Source organism: Astatotilapia calliptera, chromosome 17 (genome assembly GCF_900246225.1).
Source record: "Astatotilapia calliptera chromosome 17, fAstCal1.2, whole genome shotgun sequence".
Lineage (NCBI taxonomy): Eukaryota > Metazoa > Chordata > Actinopteri > Cichliformes > Cichlidae > Astatotilapia > Astatotilapia calliptera.
The window spans coordinates 20092509-20115704 of record NC_039318.1 but is presented as its reverse complement, the minus strand read 5'-3'; the positions used below and the strand labels follow the sequence as shown (position 1 = coordinate 20115704).

The following is a 23196-nucleotide window of genomic DNA, read 5'->3' as shown; positions in this document are numbered from 1 at the left end:
CTTGAACTTGACAAGGGTCTTAAGTCATAGGACAGAAAATTCTTGGAAAACTTTGTTAAACTTTTCTGGGAAGGAAATCCGTTTATATTGATTTAGGTCTGCAACAGCCTGCGGGAGGTCCAAGGCCTCAACCTGGGCTCTCATTCAGTCCACACTAGAGTAAAATTACTTGGGGATCTCATTATCAGGTAGGAATTTACCCATGAGTTTCCGTTATTTGCAGTTCATTCATACAGGACAAACAAGGTCTGTGTGTCAGTCCCATTTGGCCAAATGCGTCCAGAGAGGCGGAACTGTCCGGCTCTCACTAAAACCTTGGAGAAATGTGTTAGCTTTCCACTGTCCATGAATTATCCCCTCCACTTATTCCACAAAAGAGCACAAAAGTGCCTTGTGCACACAGAGCTTCCCTCTGCAGCAGCGTTTATCTACTGCTGTTATTGAGAAGAGGGAGGGGGGATTTACAGCAAATCTAAAGCAAGACTGCAGCCTGCTCCTGGTCAACACCATCAGTAGCTCACTGCATTATTCAGCAACCTTCATACTCTTCCTCTCACTCTCTCTTTCTTTCAGTCGAGGAAAAAAAAAAAGAAAACCTGGTTCATTCACATATTCAAATTCTGCACCAGGAGCATCAGACAAGAACACTTCTTGGTGTTTTGCATACCAGGAACACCATCTGTAGGCATTTTGTGCGTGTTTGCATGGCTATGTGTGTGTTTTATATTTATTCTGGCCTGGAGCTTTAAGAAAACTACTACACGCTGTTAAGCTAAGGAGGGACTGGCAGATAGTCCAGACCCAGCGGGTGTTGGGCTAAAGCTGACCGCTGACAACCACATTGCAGCAGAAGGACTAATTGCCTGCCTGTCGTCAAAAAGGGCAGATCTGCAGCACACTTCATAGCGCCGCTGTCGACTCTCTTGGCAGAACAGTGCAGAGTTTAGCCTCAGACAGTGGAGTCATTTAAACGTTGAGGCTTGTTGTATTTTTCACGGCTTGTGTCAGATTCAGTCGGCTGTATTGATCGCTGCTTTTGGTGCTTCACACCTTCTCTTATTAAATTATGTATCAAGTGATGCAACAGGCCTTCAGATATTACTGAGGCTGGGCTATTACGAGGGAGGTGTTTGACTGAGTATACATTATATAGTGCTGTATAACTATACCAGATTATAACAGGAGCTTTTTGCAAAAACCAATGTAGCTTGCAGATGAGAATAGCGAAGCTGGTGCTTGATAATTGCCAGAATCTTCTGTAGCTACACAAAGAAGTTTGGTTGACGTATGTAGGAAAATGGCACATGGCTTCATTGCTCTGACTTCAGCTTCCTTCAGTTTATGGGCTGAATGAGAAGACCAAACAAACGATCCACTCTCAGATGTCACATCGGGAAGAATTCATGATTTTCAGTGCATTTGAACTCACTCATTCACTCATTTGAACACAAGCAGGTAGCAACATCTGGGACTGAATAATGGAGCCAGTGTGGAAGTACTATAAACTGCAGTTCCTCTAACGGCCAGTAGAGGCTGGCTCCAAAAGTGATTCAATCTTCATAGTCTCCCGTGTTAAAATGTCCAACTCTTTATGAAAACTCTTCAATGGCTGATTTTGTATAATTTAATTTAATAATCCATTTGGTTACTGAAGTTTAGGACGTGGCCTTTCATGACCTGAGACAGGGCTCTGTATTTATAGCTAGACGTCCGCTTGGCTATTTTATCACACTAAACTGAAACATTTAGAGCATCATAATGGAATTGCAAACAATATGACTTTTGTTGGGACTCAGCCCCTCCCAATAAGGTTGTGTTTCGGTTTCAGTGAGTGAAAATTTAGTATCTCATCAGATTGTTACTCTTGTAACAATTACTCGTTATTACAGTGTTAATAACGGGTCTCCAGCCTGTAAGCGTCCAGTGTTCCTCTGTTTCTCAGCCAGATCTGCCCTCTCCCTCATTTGTCACGTCCAGTTTCACTTCATGCCCAACTTGAACTTGATTGCTGTCCTCTTCAGGGTAGTCTTACCTCCAGCTGTATTTGGATCACTCACTGAAAGACCCGTTTGAATTTCTTACCTGTGCACGTTAGTAATTTTTCCCTGAACTTTAAACTTGTGCAGACCAACCTTAATCCTGAGTTGCATCACTGTGGATAAGAGCTACGACTCGTGCTTCAATTTAAAGACCATTCAGAATATTCCCAAGTTGATGAATCATGTATTTGTTAGCCCACATTACCCCTTTGCTTCCAAATTCCAAAGGCATCTGGGGAAGAACATTTGGACCAAACGACCTGGACTGTGCTGGAAGCCTTTTTTGTCTGCAAAAATTTACTTGCCACCTACCCTGCTCACCAGATTTGGCTCCATGCAACGCAGTGGAGGTCATCAAGCATTCGTCCCAAATGCTCACATGCACACAGTCACATTCAGATCGAGGGTAAGACATCAGGAGCTCTGGTAGTGGTGTATTGCTGCATAACCTGCATCCAACCCTGAAGGGAATGGCTGTGTAGTTTCGATATTAATTTCATTTTATTTTATTTTATTATTATTATTTTTTTTTTTTAATAGGTGCAGTCTCTAAACTTTTTGATGGTACCTCTTATACCCATTTTATAACTAAATCTTGGATCCTTTAAACCTGTCTGGCTTTCTGCATCATTTCTGTCAACAGGTCCGACCTCTTGGTCCTAATGTTCCCACCCGACTTGTCCTCGGTCACGGTGCTGGATCCGTTTCCGTTCATGCTAACAGACTTTAGCAATCTGGCTTCATCAAGTTTCAATACTGCTTACAGTCATGCTTCTCTACACAGAAACGGTTGCTCTTTTGCTCTAAAGTATGCTTAAAAAAAATAAATACATAAAATGTGGTCAGCTTTCATTTCCTCTGTCCTCCTTGGGATCAGGAAGCCACACTGCTTTGAAGCCCAGAGCTGTGCTTATAATTGAAGGCAGTGTGAATACTCCAAACCACAGAAGCATCTTTTCTATCGTTTGTCATCTCCACATGCTGACTGTTAGAGGATGACAGATAATTAAGTCAGCTTGGTGGGATGTATCCTGTAAATTAGCCGCAGTCTCCTGTTTATGCACAATTTAAATCCACTGGGGTTCAGTTTGTCCAGCTGAATGGGTAATAATACTCCAGCGTAACGCAGCACCGAAGTCAATCCAACCTTAATAGTTGTGTAAAGGCAGTAAAAAGAATTGAGTATGTGTGTATTTGTGTGTAGTCTCTTTGCATGCCAGAGAAATAAGGAAATGCTCTGTAACGAGTGAGGAAGTTGTGCTGGTAGCCTTTGAGGAACAGTGATTTGAGTCACTTTCCCTGAACTACTGTTGGAGCTTCATTCATCTTCCTGCTCATCTGAGTGCATTTATTTTGTTCCTATTATGTGAGAAATGCAGCTTTAAAGTATTTTGCATTAAAAAAAAAAAGTGATCGGAAATGAGTGCATGTTTTAAAAAAAAAAAAAGAGGAGGGAAAACAGCCGTCTGATTGTTACTCTCCTGAGGTAGTTTGACAGGCCTGTATTTAGCTCTCGCTGCCTCTGATCTGCACCGCATTTAGTCTCTTTGAACAAAAACGATGGCGTGCGGTTCTTTTACAGGCTCCTGTTGGCTGATAGACGCCTAATTCACCTTGTGGTAACTTGCAAGTCTGCAAATCTGCCACTGCTGCATGCAAATTTAAAAAAAGAAGCCTTTGAGCTCGGTATTCATAAACTAAGATGGTATTAGTTAGCATTTAGTTCTTCAGGGTCAGTGGGATTATTGCTTTACAAATGGGCTTTGATATGGGTTAAATGATATATTGATGTAATTGTATGTAGATTATTAAAAGTTTTAAATATCATAATTTTTTTTTAAAAAAAGGAAAGAAATCATGAATAAAATGAGTAAATAATCGACTCTCAGGCTGCCCTGCAGGAGGCTGCTTGTAGGTTGTTCTGCAGCTGTTCTCAAATAAAGTCAACACCTGGCACTTCACTGCATTCAGACTTACTTTGTATTTGTGGTACAAATGAGTCTGCCCTCATGTAAAAGCACCCGTTAGCTCTGCATAGCTCGTTGTCTTATCGTATCAGTGGCCGATCACAGTGAAAGTCCAGCAAATGAAGCCAAACTGAAAAACTGCTCTCCTTTCTAGATCCTAAATCTATCTTTTCTGTTCTTGAGTGCAGCACAGAGCACCAGTCTGCTTAGCCAGCATTACCCAGCATGCCTTTAGTGCAATGTTATAAACCTGCGGTTATCAGTAGCTGTGGCTCAGGAGGAAGAGCAGGTTGTCATCCAGTCTGCTTGCTAAAATATCCTTAGGCAAGCTCCTGAACTGCAAGCTGCTCCTGATGCGTTCTCCGGAGTGTGAATGTGTGTGAGTGTTAGATGGAAAGCCCTAGAAGAAAGAGTTTCTATAAATGTGTGTGAGAATGAGGCTTGTAGTCTGAGTACGGTGTGCTATATAAGAACCAGTCTGTTTAGCACACATTGTCTGCTTCACGGGTTATTGTGTGGTGTGAGGTCTGACCTGTTATAAATTGTCTTTTATCGTATAATAAGAATCAGCAGTTAGAGGGATGCACAGTCTCTCAATCCACTCCACTCCACAGTGACATGAATTTTTAAACCAGAAAAAAATACTGCAAAGTAGTTGCTACGTTCTCCAGGGGATTTGTGGGCAAGCAACAAAAGGAACGAGTCCTTCTATTGTATCGCTGAAGAGTCTACTCACCAGTGATACTCTTATTGCTTTTCAAGAATATGGGTCCAATAAAACTCTATCGTAAGTTTTTTTTTTTTCTTCAAGTACTCTAAATGAAATCTAAATGTAAAGATTTTGCAAGTTTTATTTTCCTTTGCAGATAAAACTGTATATTTGACTGCATGTTGTTCATATATTTTTATTGAAAGTGTGTGTTGTGTGAGCCTGGTGACTAGATCAGTCCTCAAGATAGTTCCAGTACAACTGCGCTGCAAACACACACAGTTAGGATGAAACTACACGACTGAACTTGGGATTATTTTTCAGAGTAGTGACTCGTCATGAGTCATCGTGAGCGTTCTCTCGTATGTTTTGTGTTTTACTTGCTGCTTGATGGTAGTTTTGGCTGACAGCACCAGGCTCACCCACCAAACTGCCTGATCTCACATACAGACTGAAGACAGGAAACAGATAGGGGTTAAAGGTCACATGTTCCATCCCTTTTTTAACAAGGTGATGTGAGCCTCACGTTTCTTAGTTTTTTGAGTTTCAGCTCAGTGATGTTTGCAACAGGCCTGGCTTTTGTGTGGTTCAAATGCTCGTTTGTAGCATTTGAGATTACGGATGATATTTTGTTTATGAACCTACATGCATACCTCTTATATTAGTCAGTATTCAGTTAGCTAACACTGCCACTGTTTTATGGTTTGTTCCACTTTATAGGAAGGTAGGGCTAGCTGTAGCTTTCTTTCTTTCATGGTGACTGTCAAGTCGGATTATAACCACCAAGAAACAACCAATGACAGAAAGAATCCCTTGATAAAAAGATGGTTTCCAGGTAGACTGTGCAAGACATTGTCCACAGAACTGCAGTATTCAGCCATTATTTTAATTCTTTCAGCCATTATTTAATTCTTTAAACTCGATTTAAATGTACTTTTGATTTATTTACTTTGGGTTTGTTTCCAGTTCTGTATCTGAGGACACAAGCTTTGTTTCAAAGATTTCAGTGCTGATATACTTCAGTGTAAATAAGACTGAGATTGTAGTTTCATGGTGTAAATCTGTATATTTGTCTGTTTAAAATTCAAAAGCAGAGTAACCCTTTAAAGAGAGATGAGCTTGCAGACAACGCAGAGGAGCTGAAAGCTGTACAGCCCCACCCACTCGTTTCTATCAGCTGCAGAAGTGATAACAGCCCTTCAGTCCCATCACAAACACACACTTCCTGTAACGATGCCACACACAGATAGAGCTGAGATGACACGACTTCTCTTTCTTTCTTTTAGTTTGTTGATCATTTTTTCTTTTTTCTTGATCATTTTCATGTTTTTATCTTTCTTTTTCCTTTTTCTTTCGTTCACATTTTTGATCTTTGTCTTTATTTCAGTTTTTCTTTCTCCATCGGTCTTTCTTTCTCCTTCTTCTTGATGTGTCTGTCTTTCTTTTGATCTTTTACTTTGATCTTTTGCTTCTCTCCTTTCTTCCTGATCTTTCTTTCACACTTTCTTTGTCTTTCACTTTCTTCATGTTTCCTTTACTTTTTTTCTTGAACTTTCTTTCTCTTTGTTCTTTTCTTCACATTTGATCTTTGTCTTTACTTCAGTTTTTCGTTCATTGTGTTTCTTTCTTTTAAGCATTCTTTCTTCTTTCATTCCTTTCTGATCGTTCCTTTTTTACTTTTTCTGACTTTCTTCACATTCTTGATCTTTCACGCTTTCCCTTTCTTGAGCGTTCTTCTTCTCTTCCTTTTTTTTTTTTTTTTTGTTGCTTGCGTTGCCTGTCGCTCGTTTCCCCAGCACCGCCCTGCCTCTCATCTTCGATACGCCACATCATAAGCCCCGTCATGGTACATCACGTCCATTTCATAATGAAGTTTTAATGGAAACTGTTTATCATCATACTGCCATTGTCTGTCTCTCTCACTTTTTCCCAGCTTGCACACCCCATGCTCTCTGTCTCCCAGAAGCAGCACAGCAAAACCTTTACACACATTTTTGCTTCATTAATAAAACATTGCTTTGTCATGAGCGGTAAGATTTTGAGTTTTACAAGTACATTTTGTAATCCTACGTGGAATTGAAAGAATTCCTCTGATTCACATTTTATTTTTGTGATGTTTGGAAAATCTGTGAAAGTTTCATCGGCTGTCTGGAAACAGCGATTCCCTCTGTCCTTTCTGTCTCCCTCTCTATGATGTGCTGAATAGAGCTTGTTGTTGTCGTTGTGTTGTTGTGTTTGGGTGGAGAATGTTGTGAGTGGGAACGGCTCACTCCTGAAGTCAGATTTCTCTGTCCGAGTCTGTCTGTCTGTGAAACAAACGGCAGCATTGTGACAGCAGCAGCAGCAGCTCTGATCTCACTTCTCTTTGCTGCTCGCTCATATTTCCTCTCTTTCTGGAGCACTGGGTAGTGACAGTGATGGGATGAGGTAGTGTATGTTATCTCCTGGTGTTTTGGACTTGGCTGAACCGTGACCGATGCGGACTAAAGCTCGCTCGGACGATCCACAGGATGTCTTGAAAAGAGGTAAAAGAAGTCAATTGTGGAGTTCCACTCAGTTTCTCTGTGTTGTTGGCATGTACATAGATGGTATGTGAGGGACATTCTAGCTGGGTGCCTTATGATTAGTATTTTTGGTCTAAATGGATCATATAAATTAATATTAAACTGGTCTGTTGGCTCACAATGTCCTGCTGACGTGGTTTTAATTCAGAGCGTCTTGTGATTTTTACACCAGTGATTGCAATGACTGCCAGATAATCATCTCCTTTCCAAATGCAAAATCCAGTGAAAGTTTAAATATTGGTCATAGATTCTGACAATATATCTGTATGTACGTTTTTCTTTTTTTTTTAAGACTTCCAAAGTTAATCAGAAACTTGACACTCTCACTGTACTGTATGTAGGCCACTACACTACGGAGGACCAAAGCTGCTAAAATTATATATAAATATATAAGTAAATAAATGGGTTGGTCAATACGCTAGCGTGCAATTAAATAGTTGCTGTTTTTGTTGTTGGCCTTTATTTAGCCATTAACCCAATGGCATACTGCGTTGTTTTTATTTTGATTTCATGATTTGTACTTAAATAGAAAAAGCACTTACTATATCTGTAATTTCTTTCACGTATATATATTTTATATGATGAAACTGGGCTAAAGTAAAATACTGACTGGATTTTATTGGATTGGATTTTAGGTTGAGTTTGACTTTTTGCTCAAGTTTTTATTAGGTGGGACCATCTGGACAAAATCTCCTGTAGAACTGTCAACTTTCTGACAATTTAAATGCAAAAACCTTTCATGATTTAAACTTTTTGCCATCCATACAGACTGTGTGTTTAGTGAACTCATGCTAATATTACAGTTCATTAGGATCTAACAGCTAAGACCAACTTTACACCATGCAACTTTTCAAATGATTTCAGTGTCACAGACAAATGTCAGATGTTTGCCCATCATCTTGATCATATGGTCTTGTAAAAAGTCAGTCAGAGGTTTCTTATATCAGTCTTTTTCACATTTGGATTTGATGTCAGTCCTGACGAATTACTAGCATAGCTAGCGTGGAGGAAGGTAGCAGCAAAGGGTCGACAGCTTTTGCCAAAAAGTTTCCGCTCCGTTTTTCAAGACCTGCTGTCCTTCGAAGTTTTCCACCAGAATGCGTGTAAATAATTTCCTGGACGGCTCGGTGGGCTCTGCAAAGTCTTAAAAACCGATTTATGACACAAGCGCCAGGTTCTGGCTTTTTCATTCTAATTCCTTTCGAAGTCTTCTAGTGCACAGGAGGCATGTGAAGTGTTACACAGACTGGTGACACTTTGCACACAAACAGCAAATGATGTCACCGCACTTAGTAGAAGATAAGCAAGTGCAGACATGTAACAGTAAACTGTCATGTGCCACTTCCAAATATAAAGCCCTGACAGCGGAATGATAACAATGTGTGCTGATAGTGGATTGTGAGGTACTGTGGACTGTCTGCTGATAAATTTGTGAGCCTTCTTACATGAAGGTGCTACAAATTAAATGACTTTGACAAAAAACTTTTTTCTCCTTTTTTTGGCTTTGTTGAAACAAGCAGAATTTTAACTTCTCCTTTATCTTAGCTGAGAATGTGCCACGGGTAATGTGGGAGTTAATTATTTGTCTGTAAGTCTGGTTGGAGTCTGTGATTATTGGTTGCTGGGTGTCATTCAGAGGTTTGTGTCACGTTCCTGCAGTTGCGTTGAGGTTGGAAATGAAGACTGGGTGAGGCAGATGATTGTTTTGGAGGCACAGTAATAACACATGCTTCTCTAAAGTTGCCTCATCTGTTTGTTGTGAAGTGGGAAACTTGTTTCGTGAGTGTGCTGAGTTGCGTTACTGATGCAGTACTTACCTAAAAGAGCCGCTTGTTTCAATCGAACGTTAAGTAGCATTAATATTGTGAAATTGTGGCTCCATAGTGTAGCCATTTACACATTTGTCTAACAAGTGAAAGCTTCAGGAGGAGACTGAAATCCCTTTGGGTGCAAAGATCTGCCAAATCAAACATGCGGAGCTGCCCGATGTGGCGACCCCTTGTAAATAAGGGAGTGGCTGGAAGTACCGGCACAGCTTGCAAACATTCAATATTAGATGTGGCTTTCATGGGAAAACTAGTGATGCAACAACAGAACAATGTGTTGCAATAATAATCATGTTTTTTAACACTTACACAAGTGTTTGATCTGTAAAATGTTTATTGTAAGTGCTAAAAACCAAGTTACAGTCACAGCCAGTCACTCGTTATACAGTTTTTTCTCGGAATTCTGACTTTTTTTCAGAATTCTGGAGAAGAAGAAGAAGAAAAGAAACGTGCCCATTTTAAAAAAAAAAAAAAAATTTCGGTGGCCCTAATCCACTTCCGTACACAGACTGCCTTGTAATAATAAAAAGGAAAATTTTTGTTAAATGACAGAATATTTCCTGTTCTTGCTCTAAACCAGGGCTGCCCAATCCCAGTCCTCAAGAGCTACTATCCTGCAGCTTTTAGATGCATCCCTACTCCAACACAGCTGAATCAAATGGTTTGATTACCTCTTCAGCATGCCATCGTGTTTGGCAAAGGCCTGATAACAAGCCATTCATTTGATTCAGGTGTGTGGGAACAAGGATGCATCTAAAAGCTGCAGGACGGTAGCTCTCGAGGACCGGGATTGGGCACCCCTGCTCTAAACCCACTGTAATTGCGGTGCCTTATGTAAAGCACAAGTCACTCAGATAAATTTGCAGCAATTAACTTTTGGGGAATTTAGATCTTATGTACAAGTAGAGCAGGGCGATATGGCCAAAAATATTTATCACGATATATATTTGAAAATTTGCGATAACGATATAACCGACGATATAATTGATGCGAGACAAAATACAACTCCACAACATTACTAGCGCATCAGTGTATCTGACGGACAAACACCAAACCAGTTCCACATCACGGAAGTTGCACCATTTTTACAAACCAATTCTGGTTCATCTGTTTCACTCAACAATCGGCCATGTGCGTATGAAAACAAAGGCACTGCGCATGCGCGTTTTACTCCCATTCTATCGCGATATTTCATTTTCCTATCGTTGCCTAACATTATACCGGTATTACCGTGAACGGTATAATATGGCCCAGCCCTATGCACAAGTTATAAATGCAAAAGTTCATCTTTCAGTAAAGAAAAATGTGCAAAAGTGTGTTTTAAAAGTGTACAGACGTGCAGCTTTTCAACCTAAAAATCGACGCGCAGAGGCTGCCTCATCTTTTTAAATGTCAGGCTGCCGCAAACTTTCAAAAGGCCGAACGGTTACAGAAGTGAAAACCCTCCGGAGTTGAAATCTCTGCAGTAAAACGTCCAGCTCACCTTTACTGGAATATACTCAGTACAAGACTTTACTCCTGTTTTGAATTGATATTTATATCACAGATGAGGGGATCATTGGTTTGCATTGTTTTTAACACATTTTGCATGTTTAGCAAGCACACAGTGAACATGCAGGTCTGAATACAGGTCACACGTGGCCGTCAGCTTCAAAACGAAGTGTGAGCACCGAAACAAAAGGTGGGAAATTAGTTCTTCTCCAATCAAGCCTGTCCTCTTTTATCATAGTTCTTATAATTATTCCTTTTTCTGAACAGATAGCATCTATGAGAGGGTAAGAGATGCACTGACAATGGGTGGAAGAGCAGCAAAGAGCTTTAACAGGCGAGGACTCCTTAAGATAAAAACAAAGAGGGCTCATTACAGCAGCCAAAAGAGGGCTGAGAGAACAAGAAAGACCGTGGTTATGCTTGTCATGTTTTACATTGTCAGGGCTGGTCTTTAACAGCAAGTGATAAAGAGGAAGAAAAACAAAAATACTCTCCACAACACTTCCTGTCACATGGTTAGAGCGGCTCCTAGAGGAATTATCAGCTGGAGGCTTCATCCTTGCATCTGCTCTTAAATTTCTCTTAAATATAGATGTAGTCAGTTAAAGCCGGGGCTCGTTGCTTACGTCTGTTTACGTTATTTCAAGTAAATGTTCCTGCTCCATATGTGCATCTTAAAATCTTCTAAAAGAGCTGTGCATGATTAAGAGTTCAAAATATGAATTTTTATCTTGTGCCAAACCTTGGTGCAGACCCTTAGTGGATCCACAGACTGAAAGAAACCTCTTGGGCTACGGTTGGGCCATTTGTGTGCCTTACATGGTCATATTAGGCATGTTCATTTCCAGTGACATCACACAGAGCTCAAAGCAGGAAAAAGTGTCTGAAACTGAGTTTTCACATCAGTTTGAACCTGACCTCGATATTTAAAACCTTGGCCATGTTCAATATAGTAGAACACGGCAAAGTGTTCTATATGACAGGAAATGACCTCCGGCACGGTCGCCCCTCCCTGACCTTGGTTCTGCTGGAGGTTTCTTCCAGTTTAAAGCGAGTTTTTCCTTCCCACTGTCATCAGTTGCTCAATTGTATTATTGTAGGGTGTTTACCTTACGATATAAAGCACCTTGAGGTGATTACTGTTATGTTTTGGTGCTATATAAATGAATTAAAATAAGGAAAAGCAGAAAAGGTCTTCTTTAAAGAATATTAACGTCTTAGGTTGTAGTCCAAGAAACAGCCATTTACTCTGATTCTCTGTTGCTCCTGAACATTTGTCATTTGTCAAGCATTTCAAATTTCTCGGCATGATTCTTTGGCAGCAGGGGACCCCTTCCTAATGAAAGTCTGTCAGAAGGGTTAGCAGCACCTGAAGCCAGCATTAAATCTGTTTCTCTGTTAAAGCTTTTATATTCCCCCAAACCACCGTGAAGTCGTTCTTTCACATACCTGATGTGCTCAATATGCTGATGCAAGAGGCTTTAGGGCTGCAAGATTACATTATAGCAGAAAATGCCGTGTGAGCTTCCTGCCTGAGAACTGCACTCACCTGTTCAGTGGTAAACCCCACAGGGGGGAAGTGGTACCTAACTTCCTGTCCAGTTGTCATGTGTGAACACTTCTGAGTGCTGACACCAGTTCACTCCTGAATGTATTGTGCAGAGCAGGAGTGAAGGGCAGAGGTGGGGACGGGGTAGCGCCCGGCTGGGAGGTGACGGGCGAGGACATTTTAGTCACAGCGGGGCAGGGACGGTTAGACGGAGCCTCGTCGGCCTCGCCGCTGGGGTCTGACTGGCAAATTAGACAGCGGGAGGTTGAAGGTCAGCTCCGTGGGGGGGCTGTAGTCTGGAAAGAAGGATAAAGGGCAGTGACAGGAGCGAGGAAAATCCCACCCCCAAATGTATAATTGCTGTTTTGATGCTCTCTCAATGTTTGTTCCTGTTTATCTTATTTCTACTTCACAAGCTACTCTGTTTTCTTTTTTCTGGTGCTTTATTTTGCCAAACCAGTTTGGATAAACTACAAGGATAAACACAAGATGAACGTCTACACATCACAGATAATTGAAGTTACTTGAGTTTGAGGCTTCTGTCCATTTAAAGCAGCTGAAGTGACTTTAGTCAGTGTTTTCATGTGTGTGCATGAAGCAGTTGATTTAAATAATCAAAGCCCATCAAGCTCAGAGGGGATTTATCTTCTCTTTTAGCTTATTTTGCAGCACTTTTTTGTACTGCTCACTCTCTCCAGTCTGATCAGACTCAGGGATCGTGCTCAAGGGATTTTAAATAAGGACTGCAGAATTTCCCCACTGCACTGTGGCTTCAGAAACAAATCAATCAATCAGTCAATCACCTCTTTTTATAACACATAGTGTTATCATTTAGATACTTAATTACTGTTAAATAACCATATTAACCTGATGTAAAGTAGATGAGCCAGAGCTCTTGCGCTGGAATTTCTGCATATTTAGCGTTATTCCTCGGTTTTCTTTTCTTTTATTGGACATGGATATTTCTATTTCAAAGGTTTGGTTTGGCACATGCAGGTTTGTGTCATAATTTGGCAAAATTAGTAGAAGTTTGACTTCCCCACAATTAAATTTGCAATAAAGTTCCTAATTTGAGTCACCATTTCTCCAGCTGATGACCATGGTGTGCGGCATGTCAAAGTCATCTTTGGAGGCTCATTATCAAACATATTTCAAGAGTCCTAACATGAAATGCCACATAAACCCTCTGGAGCAAGTCAAGAGCTCCTCGGTTGCAAATAAAAACATAGACCCGATCTCCGTCACAGACGCTGGAGTGATCCTTAAAGCATGAAAAGGCCTCTAATTGCATTTATCTAAAGTCAGACCGCTGTGGAATACTAATATGGCTGTGAGGGTCTCAAAGTTGGGGCTTAGCTTTAGTGCAAAGAAAAGACTGAATCCCATTTCCTTCCCAATTCCTCCCCCGCTCACTATGGGAACCGCAGGGCCTCTCGGGCAGGATTTCCCAGCAGAAAAAGACTTTACTGTATTTGTTTATTTGCCCCAGACAGTTTGCCTTGCTGTGTGCGAACGTCTCTTCCCCCATCCCCTCGCTCGTGGCGTCTTCTCCTGCAGAGTGCTCTTGGCAGCCCACAGCCACATGCCTTTCATTGACACACACCATCCTGTCATAAAAATGCCAGCCGGCTCAATAAGGAGAATGTTTGTTCGCAGCGTTTTGGAATTCCCGTCTTGCCTTTCCTCCAGTTGAACCCCAGAGACCTTGAGAGGAAGTTGGAGAATGACTGGAGTCAAATAAAGAGCTGCAAAGGGCTGAAAAGCTGGCAGAATAAGGATCATCATCACTGACTGCTGGGGGTTCAGTGGAAAAGGGTTAAAGAGGGCAAAAGCCAGCAGTTTGAGATTTGAGGTTTTAATAGCCGACTGTATTATTTTCATACTTCTTATTGTTTTTCGTCATTAAAAGATCAGGCGTTGGAGGGGCAGACAGCATTTACTGTCAGCTGCAAGTTCTTGTAGCTTTGGAAATGCCTCAACTTTCCCTCTTCTGGTCAAATTCCAAATGTTTCCGATCCATATATTTGTGAGTCTCAGAACACGTTGTGTTTTGAGCAGGAGAAGCGTTTCGTCACTCAACCAAGTGACTTCTTCAGTCTCAGCTGACTGCAGGTTTCCCCGACCTTATAAACAGTGCATCTGCATAATGACTGAAGCTAGCACCTACTGCCTAACAGTTAATTTTGTGGGATTTCCTTATCTGGGTGATTGAGCATGCATCAAGGCAAGTCTCTAGATTAAGCTTTACTCGCAACTCATCAGATATGAATGCTTCTAAGCAAATGGAAATCCTATAAAGGAAGAGCTGTACAGGCCTGATTGCATGTTAAGAGACTTGATCTGAAATGTAGTGTGCAGCCTAACCCCAACCCCGCTGGGGTTCATCAGTGACCTGGCAGATGTTATAAGGTGGAGGATCTTTTTGTGTCTCACTAAAAGGCACAGAGTAACTTTTAAGCCTCAATTTTCAGCATGCATTGTTATTTTCTGTGCAGATTTTCTTTTCCCAGACCTACCTGAGCATCTTTGGTGCACAAACTGACACTAAAACACAAACAGAAACCAGTGATTTATGTCACTGCCACCACTTCTGCTTCCTAATGCTGTCTTCATCGCCCTTTTATGGCGCTGATTACCTCTCTGAAACCGTGCTCTGTACCGAAGCTGAGAGATGCCTGATGTTGACAGAATCTCAGTATTTGGCGCCGTGGAGTTAGCAGTGAACACACTGAAGGCTTTTCAGGTCTTGGGGTGATTTTACGGTTTACCATCCAAAGGTTTATTGAACTCTTTTCTCCATAAAGACGACATCTGATGACCTCCTCTGCACCCTTGGCACTTCAGTATAGGTATAAAAACGTAGTTTGACGACCATTCGAGTAGATTCTGGGTTTTTTCCAGAGTTCAGGTGAGTTCAGAAAAGAGCTTTAAAAACCTTCTAAAATGATTTCATTGCTTGTTATTTTTCACCCATCTGACATCCATCTTTGGATCTCTAAGGTTATCTTGATCTTGAGAGCTGGGAGAGCGCAGCGTAGATGTTCAACAGGCTTCAGGATGTACCTTGTAAGCATTTTGTCCTCCTAGGTGGTCATTTTATGCTAAATTCAGAAGGTTCCATGCCTGCTACTTCCCCTTCCCACTTCCAGGTATTGCTCACTACAAGGCTTCATTACTACATGCTGCACACCAGATTCAACATAAACACAATGTGACTCCAATTTAGAGCTTTGTTGGCACACATCCAGTGTTTGGTTGTCTCTCGCAGCAAAATCAGGAAGTATGTGTGTAAACTGCTGTTGGAAATGCAGATTTACAATCACAGAGTAGTGAGGTGTGTGTGTTTGTGTGTTATCGGTGTGTGTGAGAGGATAAACACATTTAACACTCACACAATGTGACGCGTAGGCTGGGAAAACACTGGAAACCTTTCTGTGGCGCGGTGACGTCCTCGCCACGGCAGCTGTCGGTTTAAAGCAGCCACACAGTAAAAAATGGAGTGTCAATATTTCAGAGTAAACCTATTTTAACCTAGATAGAGTATTTACAACTCTATGAGGAGTAAACCAGCTCTAACATCAGAGTTAAAAGTCAGTGTAAAGTTTGTTAGTCACGCAGTGAAGACTTCACTCCACACAGTGTTGATTATTACCAGTCCGCAGGCGTGTGTGGCCTCAGAGCTCTAATGCGCAGGGAATTTTCTCCGAAGAGCTGCCACAGTCAGGTAAGTGAAGTTAACATTCCCATACTGGTAACATTGTTTAAAAGGTATTTTTAAACTAAGTAGCTCTTTATAGTTTCACTGATGTCGAGTGAGGACATCTTAGCAGCATTTACCCATAGGTTTAATGGCATTCCAGTAGCTACATGCTAGCAGTTGCTAAAAGTTAAGATGTTCGTTATCTTCTCACTGCGTTAATATGAACCTAAAACATTTTAACTATGTATTTCTTCTAAATGCTGTCTAAATAATATCATTGTCACATGTCAAATCGCACAGTTTGAACAACTAAATTACCGTTTATCAGTAAGCTAATAATCGCTAATTAGCTTACATGAGCGAACATACTTTCAGAAAAAGTGTGTAACATTACCATAAAGTTAACTTTACTGGTTTATATTATTTTAAGCAAATGCCAAAGGCATACACTACTTTAGAGTTTTGCTCATTATTTAGTAAGAAATATGTATTTTGTGTAAATTAACTGATAGCAATGTTAATGACATGTTAGGAACATTACTTAATATTACTTATTTTATAGAAAGGTTTAAGAGTATGGACAAACCAAATCTCTGAGAGATGCAACCAGAAGACGGATGAGAAACATACTTGAGGCTGAGATGAAAGAATGACATGGGTAAGAATCAAAAATGTAAGATATAAAGAAACATTTTAAACATTGTATTATTTTTAATTGTGATGTTTAATGCCAATTATTGAATTTATACATTAGGACATCTCCCCCTAAAAGCGTAAGAGTGATGCATTGTTGCTCTGTCTCCATATCTGGAAGACCCATATTCACAACATGGATATGTAAGTAAAGGGAACTTTTCAACATTAAATACATAATTGCCCTCAGAAATGTTGATAACATAGTCCTTCTTCGTTTATTTAATTACATAGAAACATTACTACGATCCAGAGAACAGTTCAGGATACATTGCATGGCGGTTGAAGACCATTCAAAGAAAAGCTGTGGAGGAAAGAAGCGTCTCAGTTTGCAAATCTCCCAAAAGTAAGTTCACTTATCATTTAAATGATACTGATGTAATTTGTAGGCAGGATTCAATCAAACACCTCATTAGTATTTTTGCATTACAGATAGAACAAGATTTCCGACTCCTGTTTTGTGAGGTCACTGGGAGCAAATTCTTGGAGAGGTGGCTCACCAATCTCAAAGCAAAGGTTGTAAAGGAAAGTCATGGACTTGTCCCCACCTCAGAGCTCTTGGAGTTAATGTGCAATGCTGAGTCAGGTACTGAAGTTGAGAATGGTATGATTGTGACTGTTTTTATTTGCCATTGTTGGTTATATAGGTAATTCTGTCAATTCAATGTATTTTTGGAATAATTCTTTGTTTATTCGTCTGTAGGCTGGGACAGTGACTTGTCTACTATCTTGCTGCTGCTACATCTGCTACCACCATCTGCACAAGGGCGAAAGAGACCAGGAAAGATGTCTGCATCTCAAGCTGTCAATAACCTCATCAAATTCCCAAAGGTATGTTGTTTAAAATATACTTTCCATCACCTCTATTTTCATGGACAGTGAGTTGAGCTAATCTACTGTCAGAGGATAGTCACTTAATACTGTTGTTTAATGTGTTGTTGTAGGCTGGAACCAGTGTACAGCAGCATCTAGACAACATCACCCGAAGCAGTCAGCCCTACCTTCGTACTCAGGGATCCACAAGAAGCAGCATTCACACCTTCATTGTGATTGAGAAGCATGCACTTCCATGTAATGCGACAGGTTCTGTAGGAGCCCTTGATAAACTCTTTAGGGTCCATTATGTCTTTGGTACATCATACAGTTCATCCCTGACCAACTTTGTTACTTTTCTGCAACTACGACATTGGGGAAATGTCATATTGCTTTCTCTAGTGAGCATCATAGAACTGTGAATTGTAAAGGTTTGTTACGTTAATTAAATGACACTGAATTGAGAAACATAATAAATGCTGTTACTTTAACCTGTATATTTGTTGTTATTTCCATAATGTAGGATAGATCACAGTTATTTAGTAATATAGCATCATAAGATGAATATGAAAAAAATCACACTACAGAGAAATAAAAATGATATATTATTACACATCAGAGTGTTATTATTAAACTAAATTTGGAGTAAAATAGCTCTATAAAGTGTAATCAAATTACTCTGAACAGTGTGAATAACCCTCAGTGTTAAATATTTTTACACATTTTGTTGTTAATTTTGACACTAAATTGAGTACAATTAACACTGAAAAGTTAACACTGGCCATAGAGTAAATTTAACTCTAATTTTGAGTGGGACCAAATGTTATCTGAAGCAGAGTTAAAATCAACTCTGTAAGTGTAAAATTGACACTTGGTTTTTTACTGTGCACACACACACAGACACACACACCGCCTGAGGTCAGACTGACACGCTGGACATGCCGCACTGAAGCGTTTCCTTCTGACTGGTTTGAAGAGTGTGTGTTGAAAAGGGTGTGTGCGTTCTCCACGTCAGCTCTTGGCACACTCCGAGGGAGCCGGAATAACACACAGCACGTCTGTGATGACAGGATAATCGGATGTGTGTGCGCCCCAGGGCTGAGTTTAGCTAGCAGCAGCGACAGTTACAACACCTAAGAAAACTTACAGGAGGCCCATTACTGCCGTGGTTTTCAAGGAACTCTTGCATAAAATGTAGTGTAGCAAAAATCACATATTCTGATTGTCGAGGGTTAGGATAAGTTTATCTCGAGTGTCCTCCCAAAACGGTCCTTCAACCAAATCGGTTTGAAGTAGAGGCTCTCTACTTCAAACTGTTCCCTGCATCATGTGTTACATTACTAAAGTAAAGAGACAGGGAAAAGGAAATAAAAGAGATCACAGGGATCAAAAAACCACCCTCATCAACCTCCATCACCCCCAGAGGGGAAGCAGGGAGAGGGGAGTTAAAGAGCTGCTAGATACTGTTAGGTTGGGTTAGTAAAAATGGCTGGGTCAGGGGATCTGGTTGTGGTCATCCCAAGAGGGTTACATAAAGCAAAATAGCTCATTTGAACAGAATATAATAAAACAGCATTGCTTCATGAGGTAAAAATGACTCAAAATAAGCAAAAATCTAAATGAAGTACTATAAAAACTGAGTTTAGTACCATCAAGTGGCTCTATGAAGAAAAACAGGACATCTAATATACATACTAAACAACACAATTTAAACAAAAGTGGTTCAGAAACATCTTTTGAAAACCAGGATTGCAAATGTATTTAAATGAAGTGCAAAATATAACCTGATCTCTTTTAATGTGGCTTTTTTGTCTTTTGCTGAATTTATCCTAAAATAATAGCAGTGTATATATTAATATCCAGCAAACCTTTATTCTAAGTTGCTGTTGCTGAACTTGCTTATGCTCAACGCCCAATCATCTTCTCTCCTCTCTCCTCCCCTCGCCTCTTTTGTTGTCTCTCCAGCGTCTGATACCGAGCAGGATGCAGCGGTGAAACTTGACCAGGAGCGGGCTGAGATAGTCGCCAAATATGACAAGGTACGGCGAACGCTTCCTTCCGTCAGTGTGAAAGCACACAGAAGCTTTGGTGAAGCGGAAAACCCACAGCAATTACTTTTTTTTTTCTCCCTCCTGTGGTCATCCGAAGCCAAATTCCAGCCACTCAGTCATGCTGAGACTCCACCAAACTTCATAACGCTGTGGTGAAATCCCTCCATAAATCACTGCCTTATTGCCCGTGAAACACAATAATAACAGCGTGCCGTGTGCACAATGTGCCGCCGTGTGATTTAATCATTTTCATAAATTTCGAAAGGCTGTGATTACTGCGCAATAGCCACATTTCAGATGCAGCATTCTCAGTGAAAATTAACATGCAAATTATACATCTAAAAGCCACCGTTGTCTTTCCAGTGTGTGTGTGTTCAGTGGGCCGTGCGTTATCTGTGTTAGAGGGGCAGAGAACAACAAAAATCCCTCCTGCAGGCATGAAGGTTTGATAGAAAAGGGAGGAAGCGGATTCGAGTGGTTACTCATTAGACTAAATGAGTGGGTTAATGTGATGTCATGGGCATGGAATGATTTTATTGACTGGGATCCAGAGGTGGCAGTTCCTTCATCCCAAAGCACTTGAATCAGGGGCGTCAAACACGAGATCCACCAATGAATCCCGTGTGGTCCACTGGGTAGCTTTGCAAAGTGGGAAAATTGAATTAAATTTAGTAAATAAATTTAATTTGTTAAATAAAGTGCACAGAAACCCACCGCAGGGATGCCAGCATCACTACACAGGAGTGAAAATGTCTGCAGATGTGCACTTTTTCCAGATCTGAAGTAGTTTGGATCATAAAGTTGCTGGTATCTTGATCTGTTGTGATCCATAAATTGTAATGTGCAGTGACTGAAGGGTGAATATGGCAAATTAGGCACTGCTGGAAAAAGTACTTACTTTGATTTCTTGTCCAGCCCACTACAGATCAAACCAGGCTGAATGGGGCTCTTGAAACTGAAGAGTTTGACAGCATACGGTGCTGTGCAAAACCCTCAGTTTCTTTATATGTTGCACCCAAGTAGTAAGACTTTTTAGTAGTTAGTTTTCAAAGCGGTCTTGAGCAAAGTTTTTCTTTGGACATTGGCTGCTTTTTCACTCATTTTCACTCCAGTTATTTTTTGTTTAATCAACTAAACACTGACCTATGAATCATTCAAGCATTAAAAAGGCATCTAACCAAAGGGATGAACCAGTGTTCTGTCTGTTCATGACAAACTTTGCAAAGAACCCATTTTAAATTGTGTCTTTAGGCACTTTGCTACTAGCAGCCTGTCACCAAAACAGATAATTTCTTCTTAAATTTAGGCTATAAAACATGACAAAGACTGGATTAAACACAGGAATAACAAAGTTCTTTGGGAATAAAGTAGTTCCCAAAGAATTATTAGCTGAAAACCTGACATGTCTGTGTTTGGTGTGCAGTGTGTCCTTAAAGAATTTCAGAAACAGGACAAGTGGATTACAAATGATCGTATGATTATGAATGGCCTCATTTTTCAGCATGACTCCAAACACGCCGCCAATGCAGGAAGAGCAAACCTGGAACATATCAGTCATCAGTGTGTTGTGTCTCCCTGTGTGTTTATCAGTGTTGGGACTAACGCGTTACAGTAACTACGTTATTATTGTGGTAACGAGCACGGTAACTAGTTATTATGCCAAAATCAGGAACGCGTTACTCGTTACTGGGATTTAGATAGGGTCGTTACTCGTTACTTCGTGTGGTGGCTATCGTGGAGCTTCCACAGATTCAGTAACATTAGCAAGTGGTGGAGGCCAGCAGGTGGATGAAGGAAAAGGGACGCAGAAGGAAAAGAGACCCGAGGCGGCCGCCGGTCCAAGTGTGAACTGAACTTCAGGTAAGAAGTTATGACCTGCAGTCTCTCTGGGTCAGATATGAACCAAGTTTAGGTGCAGTTTATTTTCTTTATTCTGACTTTTTCCGTACTGCGTGCTAGCTAGCATGACGGAGTTTCTATACAGCTGGGTGGTGCTATGAAGTTAATGATGTTGAACTTTATTTTGTTCATAAGTTATTAGAGTTGCCAACCGTCCCGTCTGGTATTCAGAGAAAATATTACGCGTTTCTTATTGAGGTGAAAAGGAACAGTTTGTCCCGTAATTCAGCTACAGTGGAAAAGGCACAAAGCTGGAGTTATTCTGTGTCTTTGCTGCACAGCTGCCTCTTCTCCTCTCATTCTCCCCCTCCCTCTCCCGTTTCTACTTCAATCATGAAAACTGATCAATGATCAGCTGATCGGCTCTCTTGTTTGTTTATCGCTCACTTTGCGCCTAAAGAGGAAACCAGCGGATGTTGCGCTAAACAACAGCAGCACATTTAAGCTTGATCAGCTGTTGTTAGAATTTATTTAATATTAATTTCTAGTATCAGCTGATGTTTGCTGGAGCCACAGCTGCAAAAAAGCTGCTGGTCATGGTATGGTTTGGTTATCTGGTGAGAGGGAAACATGAAGATGAAACCAGGAGATGTCCTTACTGAATCATCAGAGCTGAACAGGTGATGGAGAAACAGGTTTACCTTTTAGGTGACATGAATGAGTTGAAGGGAAGTTATGAACTGTTTCTGAGAGACAAATAACACCAGGATCCTTTTTTAGGTAGCTGACAGCTGGTAACTGTGCAGGTGCGGATCTAGCAAAGTGTTGCCAGGGGGGCAGGTAGGGCATTAACAGGGAGATGTGGGCACAAAGAAATACTTTTCTTTCTTATTCTCATTTAAAATGTCTAGCTTTTAAAAAATAATTATCTGAATCTTACAACAAACGATTGATAGATTGATGCATATATACCATTAAAACAGTGTACATCACTGTCACAACAGTGTTTATTTTCATTCAAAGGCTTTATGATTTTTCCTATAATGGTGGGCCGGTCTCTAGTCAAAATGTCCGGGCCAATTTTCTGTCCCAGTCCAGCCATGTATGCAGCTCATCTGCAGTCTGGTGTTACCTACATCTTCCTATTCAGAAGGCAGAATTTCTGAGTTCTGAGTACAATCGAAAGCACCACGACTGCAGTTTTTGTGTTGGATGTAAAAGGCGCACATGACTCTGTGACGTAGGCTAGAATCATGGCAGCAGTCAACGACGGTCCAGGCGTGGGATTTCTCTCGTGGAAATGTGCACATTATCTTTTCCTTTCTATTGGTAGGTGGCACAGTGCACTTGTGGCAAGTAAGCAAGCTAGAAGACTGCAAAGTTATGGAAGAAACACATTAACAAGAGAATTCTGAGTAAAACCAAAGTTACTTTCCCTAGTAACTAGTTACTTTGAAAGTAACGAGTAACTTGAAGTAACTGAGTTACTTTTGAGAGAAGTAACTAGTAATGTAACTAAGTTACTATTTTAAAGTAACTTACCCAACACTGGTGTTTATACACATTTGAATAAATCAATGCACCAATTTCCCATTTTTCTAACAAAATATGAAGAAGGCGGGATTTCTGAAAGCTTTTTAACAGTGTTATGTCTTTATGAAACCAGCCTTTGCTTGTTTAGAGCTGCATGGGTCGAGTCTAAACCCAAGCATCACAATTTGAATTATGTCAAAGTCACTCAGTCACCCTCAGCTTCCAACACATGAAGTTAAGGAACAGACTGTTCACTTCCTGCCTGTTATATCCAACACTTCTGACAGGTACGTCACCTAAGTCATGTCACCTGTCAGTGGGTTCTCTGTCCTTTCCCCTCATAAAAAAGCCCACTGAAAGCTCCGATATGTCCCCATGCTGCTTGTTTTTTCACAGAGACTTAAAAAAAACATGTGCTGCAG

The 23196-nt window shown here is 40.7% G+C and overlaps 1 protein-coding gene and 1 long non-coding RNA gene across 8 annotated transcripts in view; both read left to right on the top strand.

The window, feature by feature from the left end:
- Positions 1-23196, top strand: part of usp6nl (USP6 N-terminal like) — a 101820-nt gene that overhangs the window by 45000 nt on the left and 33624 nt on the right. For 3 of the 5 annotated variants that reach the window (XM_026148326.1, XM_026148325.1, XM_026148321.1), the window contains one exon: positions 19317-19390. In XM_026148326.1, coding sequence (XP_026004111.1) covers positions 19317-19390 — 74 coding nt within the window. Of the gene's footprint in view, positions 1-6996; positions 7241-13094; positions 15212-19316; positions 19391-23196 lie in introns of those variants that run through there. The other 2 variants (XM_026148322.1, XM_026148324.1) reach the window with 2 other exon arrangements.
- Positions 15220-19304, top strand: LOC113009785 (uncharacterized). Of its 3 annotated transcripts, none has more exons than XR_003270247.1 (4): positions 15220-16503; positions 16600-16884; positions 16971-17369; positions 17483-19304. It is a non-coding gene; the product is annotated as an uncharacterized LOC113009785 (long non-coding RNA). The 3 variants fall into 3 exon arrangements; XR_003270248.1 differs by having other exon boundaries at positions 15220-16682; positions 16773-16884; XR_003270246.1 differs by having other exon boundaries at positions 15220-16884.